Consider the following 14092-nt stretch of genomic DNA (forward strand, 5'->3'; position numbering starts at 1 on the left):
TCTCTCTTCAGAACTGTAATAATGCTATATGCTTATCGTACATCTCTTAATGTAGTGTGTGTGTGTGTATGTGTGTGTGTGAGTGGGTGTGTGCGAATCATATTTATTTTGTTTACCCACTGTGGCTTCATGAAAACACAAGGAGGGATCTCATGGCTAACGCTTTTAATACGATTAATTTGAGTAGTAATTGTTTACCTCATACTTTTAGAATGGTTCTTTACTGACAAATTCATCACCTTCATGATGTTAGTTATTGTGCTGAAAGATGTATGAAAATGTGGCAAGTTGAACAAACCAGATAGAAGTCAGTTCCTAAATTGTCCTGACTAAGCACTAATTGTTTTTGTTTGTTTTTTAATTCTAATGTACTGCACTACCATTTATCATTTTATGTTAAGTTTACAATAACTTTTCTCAAAACTTTGATGTGACAATGAGCTTTTATTCCCCTCCACTGTTGACATTCTTCATTTGAGTAATTATTTGAGTTCAGTTGAGTTGCTGTATCTCTTCAGACTATGTTCACATGCACAGCATACTCTGCTTTTTCAGTCATGACAGCATTGGGAAAAGACCGTTTGATGGTTTGCATCAGGGCCTGGACACAACTCCGTCACAGCGAAGGTCAAGGGTCAAGAAATGGCCACTTACATTACCACATGGATTCATCCAACTTCAGTAACTGCTATGTACACTGGCTAACATGATACATTTGTTTTATAAATGCTTATGAGCAGGGATAAACAAAAATTGTCCTGTGCACACCTCTAGCTGAAATCAAGCCACAATGTGGTAATCAGCACTGTTTAACATTACAGCATGTTATGTCTCATTATATTGTGTGAAGTATTTAGTCGACGACAAACAGCTAAACTCTGCTTAAATTTACTTAAAGTGCTTCTATCATCTTATAGGTATTAGCCTGTACCCTAGAAAGCAATAAGCCCTGCTCATGTCTTCACTGTGCTATCTCATATATATACAAATATATACTTACGACACACATGCTGACATTGTAATGAAGAGAGTTAGCCATGTGCAGATAGTACTGTCTGTGCTGTTCGGTTTATGTCTACTGTCATTATCAGTAGAAACTGTACAGGAAACCTACACTTCTCTCTGCACTATCCTGAGCTTCTAATTCAGGTCTAGGAGTAAATAATCCTACTTGGGCTCTTTCATTGATTCTTTGATCATTTTCATTCATGTAGTGTGAATCAAATAATTAATTTGCCTTTATTTTGTGATGGAGACTACACAGTATATAATATGTGAATTGTTATTTATTAGGGTTTTTTTAGTTTTTTTTTTATAATAAATAGTTGAAATCCAAAATATTGGCTCATTTATTGGTTTGTGAATTTACTGTATGCACACAGCTTGCTCGTTGGTTTTAAACACGTTCTTGTGCCGTCATCTGTCTCGCGTTGCCTTCCTGGTTCTCCCAGTTGTCCCAGGATATAGGTGCAAAGGTCCTCTCTCCATTTGTTTCTCTTTAATAGAGTTTCCCCATGACCTCAATGCAGACCATCTGCGAGGGGAATCTCAGCCGTCAATCAACGCACGCAGGTTATTTTTCTAATCTTACACAAATAAAGCTCAGCTCTTTGCTTCAGGCTGAGGCTCCCTTCATTCCCATCTGTGTTGCTCTAAGAACCTATACGATCCTCTCGGCTCACTATCCATCTCATCTCTCTGTTCTTTCTTACACTCGTTCACTTTCCCCATCTGCTATCTGGTTATAAAGGATGTCCCATTCTGTTGTTTTTTTCCCCCCTCAATGTACCCACAGCTAATTCAACTACACACAGTCAATTAACTACAGTTAGAGTGAATTGTTCCATTTTCCTGGGGAAAAAAAAAGTAAAATTTCTTTGAACACACGAACCGAGGTGTCTACATGGTTCACTTTATATGCCACATGACTTGTCGTTGTTCAGCTGAGTGTTGGTAATAGCAACACTAACCACCTTAATGACAAAATAACATGCATTAACTAGAAATGACTATCAATCAGACTTTCTCCTATATGGCCTGGTAAGTAGAAAGAGCTTTTAATGAAGGTCTAAATTCCAACAACTGGGCAAAGTAGCTCATCATTACTGCTTCATACAATATTGTTTACTGTGGTTCCTGACCAGGGTGTATTCCTGCCTTGTGCTCAGTCTTCAAGGCAAAAGGAGACACAACACTTAGATGTAACTCGATAGATGCAAAACTCCACTAGTGAACAAATGACGCAGACCTTCAACAAGAAGCCTACATTTTAAAACTAGAATGAATTTCTGGTTACATAATTTCACATTTTGTCCATATAGTACACTGTTATAGAAGGGAAATGACTTATAATCACACTATCAGGTGTCACCCAGATAAGGATAGGTTCCCTTTTGGGTCTGGTTCCTCTCTAAATTTCTTCCTCATGTCATCTCTCAGGGTTTTTCTCGCCACTTTCACCTCTAGCTTGCACACTGGGAATACACTGAAAAATGTATCACTAAAATGTATATTCTGAACGTATATATTTCTCTATAGCTGCTTTGTTCCATTGTTGAAAGCTATATCTAAAGAAAATGTAATTAAATTGTTTTAATAAAGTGGCAACTTGTTTGTTTATATTTTTTCTATAAAATGTATAATTTGTACTGCATATTTTTTTAATATTAGGAATTGTTTTTTTACACATTTGATTAACATCAACTCTGTGCAACGACATGATATAAATTCACACACACCTATGTGTTTGGATAATAAAATGCACAGTTTGTGGCATATATTGTATGAAGCATGTATCTAGCATCACACTAATACACATTTTCTGTATCTGTTTGTCTGAAATGCTGGCTTGTTTCCAACCTAAGCATAAGTCATACATCTGCAATTTTTCTGTGTTTACATGAACTCAATATGCACAGCCATGCATTGTTTCCTGCACTCCAGAAATGTTAAAGCTCTCCCAACTGGATTTCAAATTGTTTGATTTTTGTAATTTATGCCAGATGTAACCTTTTATTTGGACGTGTGAGGATTTGGCGTGGAGTGTTTTTGGGGAGTGTTGTGTCTCTCGATGGCTCTGGCCCGATGCCCCACGCCTGCTCTGTCTGGCTCTCTCAGGCTCATGCCCTGCTGTTTGCCACCGTCTCTCTGGTGATGGGCACCATGCCACACATGGCTGATGTGACAGTTAAGTGCTGCACTGAGTTGCCAGTTGGAGTCCCTGGCATCTCCAATGCCCTGATGCCTTATATCTGTTTATTCAGTGCTCAAAAAAACACACGAGACCTATTGGTATGTCCCCAGGACCGTAAACATGTAGGCCATGACCATGGCTTTGGCTTTTGGCACCTGTCATTGTGCACTTGTGTGGAGTTTTGTAGACAAGTTTCATCTTCTCCCTTTAAGTCTCAGGGAAACAAAATTTTGCTAACAGGTTAGTCCGTATAACTTTAGCTCCTACTATAAGCATTGTGGAAGGACTTTAATATTAGAAACACATCTTTCATCGTCTTAGACCTTTTTAGTATATCTGATTATTCACTTAATACACAGAAAATGTGAATCTCCTGATGAACCAACAGTGTCCTTTGTCTTGTGTTTCTGAAGCAACGTAGAACAGCTGTAGAACGAGCTGGGGACAATATCTATGAGGCAAATAGGAATGTCTCTCCTCCCAGTACAAACTATCACCCTTAAAATGATCTAGTACAAGTCAGTACAATTTACGAAAATTTCACTAAAAGCCTGCCAGCTGCTTTAAGGTGTCCTGTAAAGGTGTCTCAAACTGAAGCCATATACTGCATTACTTTCCTTACTCAGCTCATTGTTATACAGGAAGTTCTGCTACCTGAGTCCTGAACTGAATGACTCCTAGTCTCAGAGTGCTCTCTGAGGACCACCTGAGAGCCGGGGACTCAGAATCAAGTTGCCTGGCTTTAATCCTGCAAAGAATGTGCCTATGATTTCCTCACTAGTGGCACTGACTGAAACTGAAAAAAACCCCTCTTGAATAGATTTTATGGTTCTCCAATGGACAAACCTGTTTATCTAAAAAGTGTCTGCTCTGTCATGAAAATTTAAACCATAGTTGATCATAGTTGACATAGTTGATGTAATGCTGTACTGGGATCTTCATTAATCTGCTAAATTTTCCTTGAGAGCAGTGAAGTATGACGCGTTTCTCATCACTGGATCTAAATGGCTTCAAGTGATGGACATTTTGATAAGTGAAAGTGCTCTACGACTGAAGCCATCCCTTTGTCGGCTGAGCAGAAAGGGGAGACTTCGGGGAGGATAAACTTTGCTTAGATGAGAGGAAAGGCAAGCCTTTTATCTTGGGCAGGCACTGTATTCTACACAATGTCTCTCCAGTACAGCCTAACAAAGAGCTCCTTATGTACTTCCTCTGGGCTGGCAGGCCTAATACCGCAGTGCTGGGGATGGTTGCGAGGAGACGTCTTTTAGATACTGAGCTTTGGATGGTGTGGTGGATAAAGAACAATTCACTATTTCGGTAAAGTGTGTGTGTGTGCGCGCGGGTGGATGTTCGTTGTGCCCTGCTGAAAGGTGGTGGCTAAACCCCAAATGAGTTAGCTCCACTCTGAAACCTATCTCTGCCCCATGTCTACCTTATTTGAACTTCCTTGCTGGGCTTGTTCACTATTCACATCCTTTATCCTAAAAAGGGTCATTTGGAATGTCATGTAGCTTTTTACTGAATGCGGGCATCTAGCTAGCTGCCTACTATGGGAATGTGATACGTAAATTGTAGGCACTGCATACATTTGCGGTTGTCCTTGAAATGTAGTGTGGAATTAGACTCTGTGTTGCATTCCCTACATGATCCAAACCCTGAATTTGAAAATCTATATCTCTACCTCGGAGAAGTCTGTCTTGTCATTAACTCTTGCTGAACCCTCAAAAGCCCCAAAAGCCACCCGCCCTCCATCGTCATGGTTGGATGCCTCCCGTCCTGATGCTGTCTGTCCTCAGCAGGGTTTCTGTTGATTGGCTCGGTGTGTGTCCTCCTCAGTGCCGTGGTGTGAATGACGGCCCCTGTCAGTGCTGACGGGCTTCCCCGCTGCTGCATATTCTTCCTCTGACTGACAGTTGCTCGTACCTCCTCTGAGCCACCCCAAAGGATTGCCTGTGTCATGGCAGGGCCACCTCGCCCTCTAAAGGAGAAAAAAAAAAGACTCTTGGCAGAAAGTCTTTAATGTTGCTCCCAGGACACTGAGAGTGTGAGTGCTGACCTCGAAACAAACACAAGACTCTCTCACTCTCCTCAGACAGACTTCATTGAAAAGGTTGGATCGCCATGGGTTACACCAGTGCAAGTGAACAGAGATGGGTTCTTTTAATTATTTATTCCCACTACATTGTCTTCATGAGGCAATAATCAAATGAACAAACATTATTTCGTTTTAACATGACCCGAAGGACGTTGTTCTTATTATATACATAATTGATATTAGAAATAATGCTGATGATAATTAAACCTTTAGGAATAATTGAAATTAATTATCAAGCTTAATACTAAAATAATGAGCAGTGGGTATTTGTACGGCAACTGATCCTGTTCTACTATTCAGTGTCACCGGCTTCAGAGACGATCTGTTAATATAAACTGTGCCTTATCTTTTGGTGGTTTGTTAAATTTTCATTTAGTTTTATTTTAGTTTAATTTAGTCTGTGGTTATTCATGTATGATTTGTGTGGTCTTGTTCTTTTCTCTGATTGACTAACCATGTTCCTGGGACATACAAACACGTATGTTATGACTGGAGTCAATTAACTCCTATTGTCCCCCTCTTATTGTCCTAAAGCAGATGTCTTCTTTTTCTGTGGAGTGACAGGTGGTCATTTGCATTGGCCTATAGGAACAGTATGTATAGTAGAAAAAACTTTTTTATTGCACTTATGTTTATTCTGGAATATATTGACTTTCCTCCATCGTAAATGTTTGTGTGAATATTAAACTTTTATGTCGCAACTTGTCATTTTTAACGTTAACATTTTAGAAGCATAGTTTAAAAACTTGTATTCAGACCAACTTCCTCTGATACCTTTCTAACTTAACAAAATTTAAAATGAGTAAAATCAGTATGAACATTAATTTACTTTCATAGGATTTTATCTATGGTGATAAAAAGTGGATACAAGTGAGGATTAAGGGCTTTAATCAAGTCCTATTAGTGGATAATAGGCTGTTTTGAGATTCAAACTGATCTACTACTGATCTACCACTGCTCCAAAAATACACACAACACATATCATGCTTAATTCTGTGGGTCATACATTAAGAGAAAAAAACTAATGACTTGATTATCTTATGGGAGAAGTTATTGCCTTGGATGTTATTGGATCATCAAAACACCAATTGGAAGGAAGGTGTTCATGCTGCTTATATAGCACAGACCACTGAGATGTTCTGGTGGCTCTTAGAGGCCTAACACCATACTCAAACACTTTCACACCATGTCAACTGTTCAATGTCAATTAATCTTATAATATGTTTGAAAGAAAAAATCTAGCACATGATACCTGGTTTGATTCTAATCTTGGGTTTCTGTTTGTGTGGAGTTTTGCATGTTGTCTCTGTGGATTTACTCCAGGTTCTCCAGGTTTGTCTTACCTCCACAATTCACCACATGCTGGTATGTTTTGATAAGTAACTAGTATCGTGAGTGACTGGTATCCCTTCCTGGGTGTTGTCTCACCTCACATCCTAGTCTCCAGATCCACCATCGCTCTGAACAGGACAAAGCAGTTACTAAAGATTAATGAAGAGATGAAGATTGATATATGGCAGACTCTCTTCTCTTAGAAAATGTATAAGAAAGCATATAAACCATATAAAAATATATAAAACAACAGGGAAAGATCATTGGGTACTGTTATAGAGAGCCTTAAAGTGTTAAAGAAATAGGGAAAAAAATCATAATCATAGAATAGTCAAAAATAGATTTATAAAATCATATTTTGAGGATTATAATCCAACTATTTAAACACCAAGCACACCATCTTAACTAAGATTATATCTGAAAATCTTTTTATTTTTTGGAAACCTGACTGTTATGTATGTGTTATTTATAATTAGAGAAGTTAAAAATTAAACATTTATTATGTCCTTTGATCTTATTGAGGGTCAAAATGTGATTCAGTATTATATTAATATATTAGAGTCAAGAGTATATTATTTCTGAGCTTACACAAAATTTCTACCAGTCATTACGTTTTAATATGTAGTGTTGAAATATTTTACCTAAATTTGTGAATTATAAATGATACATTTATTAAAAAGTGATTTTTAGATTATATTAAAAACAGAATTTTAGATTAGAAAATATAAAAATTATAAAAACTAGTATGACCTACATCCATAATAACTATATCATCTTTAACACCTTGGTAGTTGTAGATTGTGGGAAAAAAAATTAATTATGACAATAAATGAAAAATGAGCCATCTAACCAAAGTTTAATAATTTACACTGAATATGTGAACATACTGTCAGAATTTATTTACCTACATTAAACCTGACTGACTTTGGCATAATTATCAAATTGCCACCTGTTGTTGACATCTGCTTACACAAAGTAGTCGAATTATAGGAATAAAACACAAACCAGCACTCTCTTTTCTTAGAATTGCCAGACAGCCTGTCCCATGTGGGCCTAAATTCTGTTATTATGGAATAAATACAAACACGGAATTAAGCCCATATATTACAAACCCAGATGTCTTTAAAAAAAATCGAAATGTGTTCTGTTTATTAGATAAAATCTTTAAATATTGCCTTCTGCTATCCATAACGTCTACAGCTAATGGTTATGTAGGATTGTAGATTTTCCCGTCTTTGAATTAACTACTTCCATTCTTATAAAGTTTATAATCTTTATTCAGTGGACCCCTGGAAATACACCCTAACAATTATTAATTTGGCATGCTCTACCATTAATTTAGTAGCAAATGAATATCGTTGTTGTAACATATGACACTTAAACTATAGGCTTTGATGAATCGTCTCGCCATTTGGGCCGCTACAGAAATGTGGGAAAGGTTACAGACATAAAGAACACCACTGCACTGAGGGGGTAGGCAGGGGTTATTCTTCAAGGCCGTGCTGCTTTGTGAAATGCCTCCTCGACCCTCGGATGCCAGTCGCACTGCGCCCCTGACTTAAAGGCACGGTCTCACACAAACCAACAATTCACTCAGAGGGAAGCAGCCACTGGCGGGAACATTCTGCGAGGAGGCGGAGGTTGGGAATTTGCAGCCGAGGGAAAAAGGTCTGGATAGGTTACAAAGAGAGTCCCAAACATGGCACAAAGCTGGCATTCACTCCCCAAAGCCCACCACGCATGCTTAGGAGGCAGGTTGACGCTCACTCGAAATGTCAAAAGTGAGAATGTCGTTCATTTGCTAGCGTGTCTGAGAATCAAAAGCAATGTAGCACGAGTGGGATGAAAAGCACATGTTCAGATTCAGATCTACATGTCATGAGGGCAACTCTCAGAAGACAAGCTTTTGCATGTTGGTATAACCTGACTGCTGCCATTTGAGGGAAAGCCAGTGGTTAAATAAATATAGGAAAAGGAGGAAAAATGCTACTTTGAATTACTGTAAGCAAGTTTATGAATGCTGCTATTAACAAAAGTCACCTGTAATAGTCTGAATGTTTGGACACTCAGGAGAAAGAGTAACATGACGTATATATGATCATGTTATTAGATGTGCCCTTGGGTGGTTAGGATGTGTGTCCGTGTGTGTTTTATTTGAGTTTGTCAGAATTTTTTCAACGAAAGCTTAAACAAACAGGATGTTGCCATCAGAAATAAAACACAACTGGCTGAGCTGTTATAGGAAAATAGTCAATACCGGGCAATGCTCTTACCGCCACGAAGCTGAATATTTTCCTAAATGGCATATAAAAAGGTTTATTCTCTTTATACTACATCAATATTGCAATGATTATAAAATTATTCATTGATGAACAGCACATCACGATTGACTATAGTTTAGACATTTAATAAGACAAAAAGTCTTATAAGCACAAAGTCCTTTTCCATGGAGTTTAACCTTCCAGTGTTTTCATACTGGAAGCTCCTTCCATAAATGTTCCATAAACATCTCCTCAGACATCTATAACCTTTCAGCAGTTGTACATATTTTCCCATTGTTATATAACAGTAATTTAATCCTGCCGACTAATTTGTCATTCATTATATATGAGAAAATATACGTGTAAAAAAAACCAAACAAGCAGAAAAATCCTTTTTAAAATAGAAAATTCTTTTTTATAAAGGAGGTTATACAACTTGTTGATCCCTTTGTTTAATTAGCTGCAAAAAACAACAACAAAAAAACAAAATGCTTCATGTGACCGCCTCATCAATGTGGATTAAAATGTGCTGTGCTCCCTTCACTGGTTGAATTTATGGCACTGGTAAATAACTTTGAGTATAGCCATGCTTGAAGTTGTGTCTGTAATATTTGATCTTATAATGTATGTAATTTTCTTTTCTTTAATATGGTAAATTGTTGTGTCTTTTGCTGCCTTCTTGGCCAGGCCACTTTTGTAAAAAAATAAAATAAACTAAAATATTATTTATTCTTAATGAGTTTTTTTTTTGTACTTATTAACTAACTAACTTAATCCACTTATAGTTAATATTAAAATATGTAGCATCTTTGCCATCTAAGTCCTTGTGAATGAGCAGTTTGTGTAGACATTATAGCATATAATGATGCCTAATTGCTAAATAATAAGCATCCATATGTACAAAAGCTTTCCCTTTATCAAAGCTTAAACTAAATATAAATAAGTTTAAGAAAAGAAATGACAAAAAGAAAAAAGAAAAAAACAAATAAAAAAAATTCCCTGTTAAGACTGATGTCTCTGAGGTTAATAACTTCCAAACATTCTCACAAACATTACTTCATTTAGTGTTTAACAACCAGCTACAGTGACAGTATTGAAATATAGATTTCAAATATATTTTTACACACTTAATTTACTTGGTGTTATTTTCATGTCCATGTAGTATGTGTAAGCAATATGAGAATAGATGTTTTTTTAATATACTTTTTAATATAGATGCAAACAAATAAGATTTATAATTACTTTGACAATTTAATAACATATCACTTTATCATCATAGTTTTCTCATTTTTAAAATATTTCAAATACTTATTAGAATGAACTTTACTTACTTACTAAACACTGTAATTTAAATAAATGGGGGAAAAAAAATAGAAATTCAAGCAACATGCTACCACATACATCAGAAATGTGCAGTGCTCATCTTTTCTCCATGTGGGATACTGATGCTGCTTCACATGGCCATTTGTGGTTTCATATTTAAATAACATTCAAGTATCACAAATTCAATAACATATGTCAGGTATTACAAATGTGAGACTTTCCTTGTGAATAAAAATAATATAGAAAAACCCTGCTTGTAAAAGGAAATATTGAGAATAATATATCGCAGTCTGTATCTGTCTTCTCAGTATCTCTGTGCCTCGTGTAAGCGGTGTGTGATATCTGAACCGTGCCTCGCTCGCATGTCTATGAAACTCGCCGCTTTTGTATAGGGAAATTAATTCCTATTTGGGCCTCCCCTCATTGACTAGAAGGGTGTCAGGGGATGGGGGCTAAAGTGCGAGTGTTTGTGTGTATGGCTGTGGGTGTGTGTGTGTGTGTGTGGAGAAGATATGGGGAGGGCTGTCCTAACTACAAGTCAAACAATATAGAATAGACAAGAATGCAAATAAAGTTTATATCGCGTTTTCCCACAAAAGCCCCTTACTGGTGTCCCACTTGCCGCACTCCTCAGGAAGCCACAAAAGACTCATGTTCCTAATGTACACTGCTTAAAAAATTAAAGCCCTGCCTGAAGAGCTTGTGTGTGTGTGCTTGTATGAGAGAGAGTGAGAGAGAGAGTGAGAGAGAGAGAGAGAGAGAGAGAGAGAGAGAGGATTCCAGATCCTGATCCTGTCATTATAGGCAGCTGCGGAGGCTGGAGTCATTGCTTATGCACAGGGCCGTGTGTGTATGTGTGTGCGTGTGTGTGTGTGTGTCTGCGTGCATGTGTGTGTGTGTGCGTGTGCCTGCATTTTCCCATAATGCAGTGTGATAAGGATTGGCCTACATGAGGCTGAGTGTGTGGCATCCGATGAAGGCTTGATTAGGTGTGTTATCTGCTGCTGAGCTGCTCCTGATGAAAGCTCCTGAAAAGGCGATGGCTGGGAAAACAGCAGACGGCTCCATCAAATGGCAGTTATGCTATGACATGACAGCCAGGACCTGGTGGATGGTGAGTTTGGTTCTTTTTTTTCTCCCTACATATTTTCTTCCATACCTAATGACTAAGACGTATGACCAGGTAACTCCTCCTTCAGAGCTCTTTGCTGCATTGCTGATGAGGTTTGCAAATATTTCAAAAGCTTTTCAGGCAACACTCAAAAACCATATTGTCTTTTGAGTAGCACAAATGAAATATACGTATTATAAATGTCATCCTACATTTAAAACTTGCACGGGCTTTTGGTGAATATTTGGCTGAACTTATACTTGACATGAAGTTGCTCTCACCTCTCATTGCGACCCCTCTTCAGATGTTTGGCATGTGTGTTGTTCAGCGAAGTGTGTGCAGGGGCCACGCGTGTGTCGTCAGGGTCAAGTAGGTTGAGCGGGTTGCATAACCCTGCGCTTGGCTTGATGTCAGAGGGTTAAGGCTGTGTTGGGGAGTCCACTCTCTTCTCGTCAGGGGGAAAAGCGGTCTGTCACGCTGTGATAGGTTACAGATCATATCGTAATAGCCGTGTGTTGTTGTAGTCCATGTTGGATCCAGTTTTGCGATGTGATGAAATCAGCAAGTGGTAACTCTGAGTTGTAGCAGTTGGCTCATGAGTTCTCCATTTCGGAATTGGAAAAGAAGTGAAATCCAAGTCTTCACCTTATTTCTGTGTCAGCCTTCGTTCAACACCGATTTGCGGCCGAAATGATTTTGATGGAATTTTCCTGCTGCAGCCACTGCTTCAAAAGTTGGGTCTTGTTTCAGGTTTTTATGAACACAGCGGTGTTTAAGATATGGTCGTGCCCTGCACTTGCTGACATTTTTCTCTCTGTTTGTTCATTTTGCACTGCTGGTGAACAATGGACTTTTGTCCTGCCTCTGCACTAAATGAAACCACTGCTGGATATCTTAGTCTACTAGGAATATTAATTCCTTCTCAATGTTCAGGGTTAAATTTTTCACTTTTCCACTCTCTGTTAACTTGTCATCTTATGTGTGCCATTATACAAGTGCATGTTCTGGAGTAAAATTTGAACTTCATTTTAATTACTTTTATTTTCAGGCTTTGATTAAATCTGCTGTTTGGTTCATTTTGATTTTTTAGGAATTATGGAAATTATTTTTCAGTCTGCAAATTTTTTTCCAACAAAGAGGTGGAAAGAATTCTTTCTTTCTTTCTTTCTTTCTTTCTTTCTTTCTTTCTTTCTTTCTTTCGCATTTGGACCTAAAGTACTGTTATTAATATCCACAATATTAAACTTATTTGTTATATGAATTGTAAGAAAATGAAATATTTCGTATTTTAATATAATGTAGATTTCTAGAGAGCAGTCTTTAATTAAAACTCATATTTAATTAACTCATTAATTCAGACACATTTGATCTAAAACCCATGTATATATACTGTATGTAAATATAAGGTTGTGCAATAACTTGAAAATCTTATTGTCAGAATATTTATCAAACCTTAAACTAGTTTGATACACAAGAAAAAGTTGATGTCTTTACTTTTTCATTGCATTATGTTAGTAGTTTAATGGAATTTGTTATACATAATTTATTTTCCATGTTTTAGACATTTATATTTCTCAGTACCTCAATTATTTATGGCAACCTAATTACTGCATGTACTGTGTAAAGCTTGGTGAAACTTGTCAGTTTGTGGTTTGGATATACACTAAAGGGACAAGAGAGAGCTATCAGGTCACATGAGGACTCACCTGCTGAATGCTGAACTGCATTTAAACTTACAGGTTCATTTACAGGTGACAAAGGCTATGGCTGTGGCTCCTAAAGAAGGTCTATAAGCATAGCCATGTGATTTTTATTTAAAATGAATTCAAAGTCATTACATTTTTATTGTGTTCTTATAGTAGTTAACTGATCTGACTGGTCCTTTGAAGTGAATTAAATTAAGTTATATGTTAGAACTGCAAAAAGACGTACAGCTTTAAATAACGGCAACTATAAATGTATTGTGCAGGTGGAATAATCTGGAACTTTGTATCGACTACATGGACAAAATATTCTTGTACACATTTAAATTATGCTTGTGAAATAAATCTGCACTGCAATGGCATATGCAGGATTTGTTTTAAATGTAAAAAACTTCCTGTATATAAAAAAGGTTTGCTGACTTAAGGGTAGAAAGAGTAACTAAGACATACAGGAAGTGGAAAGAGCAGATGCTGGGGTGGTTTGTGCAGAGTGGAAACCTGCATTTATCACTAATCCTTGTTGCCAACAGTCGTTCATTAAGGTAAACGATTATGACCCCTCCCCCCATTTTCTTTGACGATTTTCTCACCGTTATTTCTCAGGAAGCTCCTGGCTGGCTCGCTCTGTACAGCTGGGAGACTGATGTCAGTTTGTGTGCAGGCTCCGAGCAATCTGGCCTTCAGACGATGCTCCTGCTTTCTCGGCCGAATGTGGGTCAGAGATTAGCATAATACCAACTAATCATGAATAACATTAGCATTTACTAAGGCAGTAATTAAAAGGATTAGTAGAAGGGTAGAAATAAATGAGGAATCTCTCCAGTGGCTGTGTTTATGATATGCTCTGAAGGCTACTGGGCTGTAATGCTCAGGAACATGGTGTCTTACGCACACAGGTGTCTTGGTATACTTTTATCATTTCTTTTATGTATTGAAGAGGTGACCATGCACCACTCTGTTTTAGAATTTTAAATGCAAAATGCAAAACTGGCAAATTTGAGCAAAATGACCAGCCAAGGGGGATTTTAATCAGAACCCACAGTCAATTAAAAATTTGGGAACGCATGCCAG

The 14092-nt window shown here is 37.5% G+C and overlaps 1 protein-coding gene across 1 annotated transcript in view; it reads left to right on the forward strand.

The window, feature by feature from the left end:
* The first annotated feature begins 11167 nt into the window (after nucleotides 1–11167).
* The window catches only part of LOC132848533 (nuclear factor 1 B-type), a 90602-nt gene continuing 87677 nt past the window's right edge, over nucleotides 11168–14092 (forward strand). The window contains exon 1 of the mRNA XM_060874334.1: nucleotides 11168–11321. Coding sequence (XP_060730317.1) covers nucleotides 11226–11321 — 96 coding nt within the window. The 5' untranslated portion in view covers nucleotides 11168–11225. The remainder of the gene's footprint in view (nucleotides 11322–14092) is intronic.

The sequence above is a fragment of the Tachysurus vachellii genome, chromosome 7 (genome assembly GCF_030014155.1).
Source record: "Tachysurus vachellii isolate PV-2020 chromosome 7, HZAU_Pvac_v1, whole genome shotgun sequence".
NCBI classification, from domain to species: Eukaryota; Metazoa; Chordata; class Actinopteri; order Siluriformes; family Bagridae; genus Tachysurus; species Tachysurus vachellii.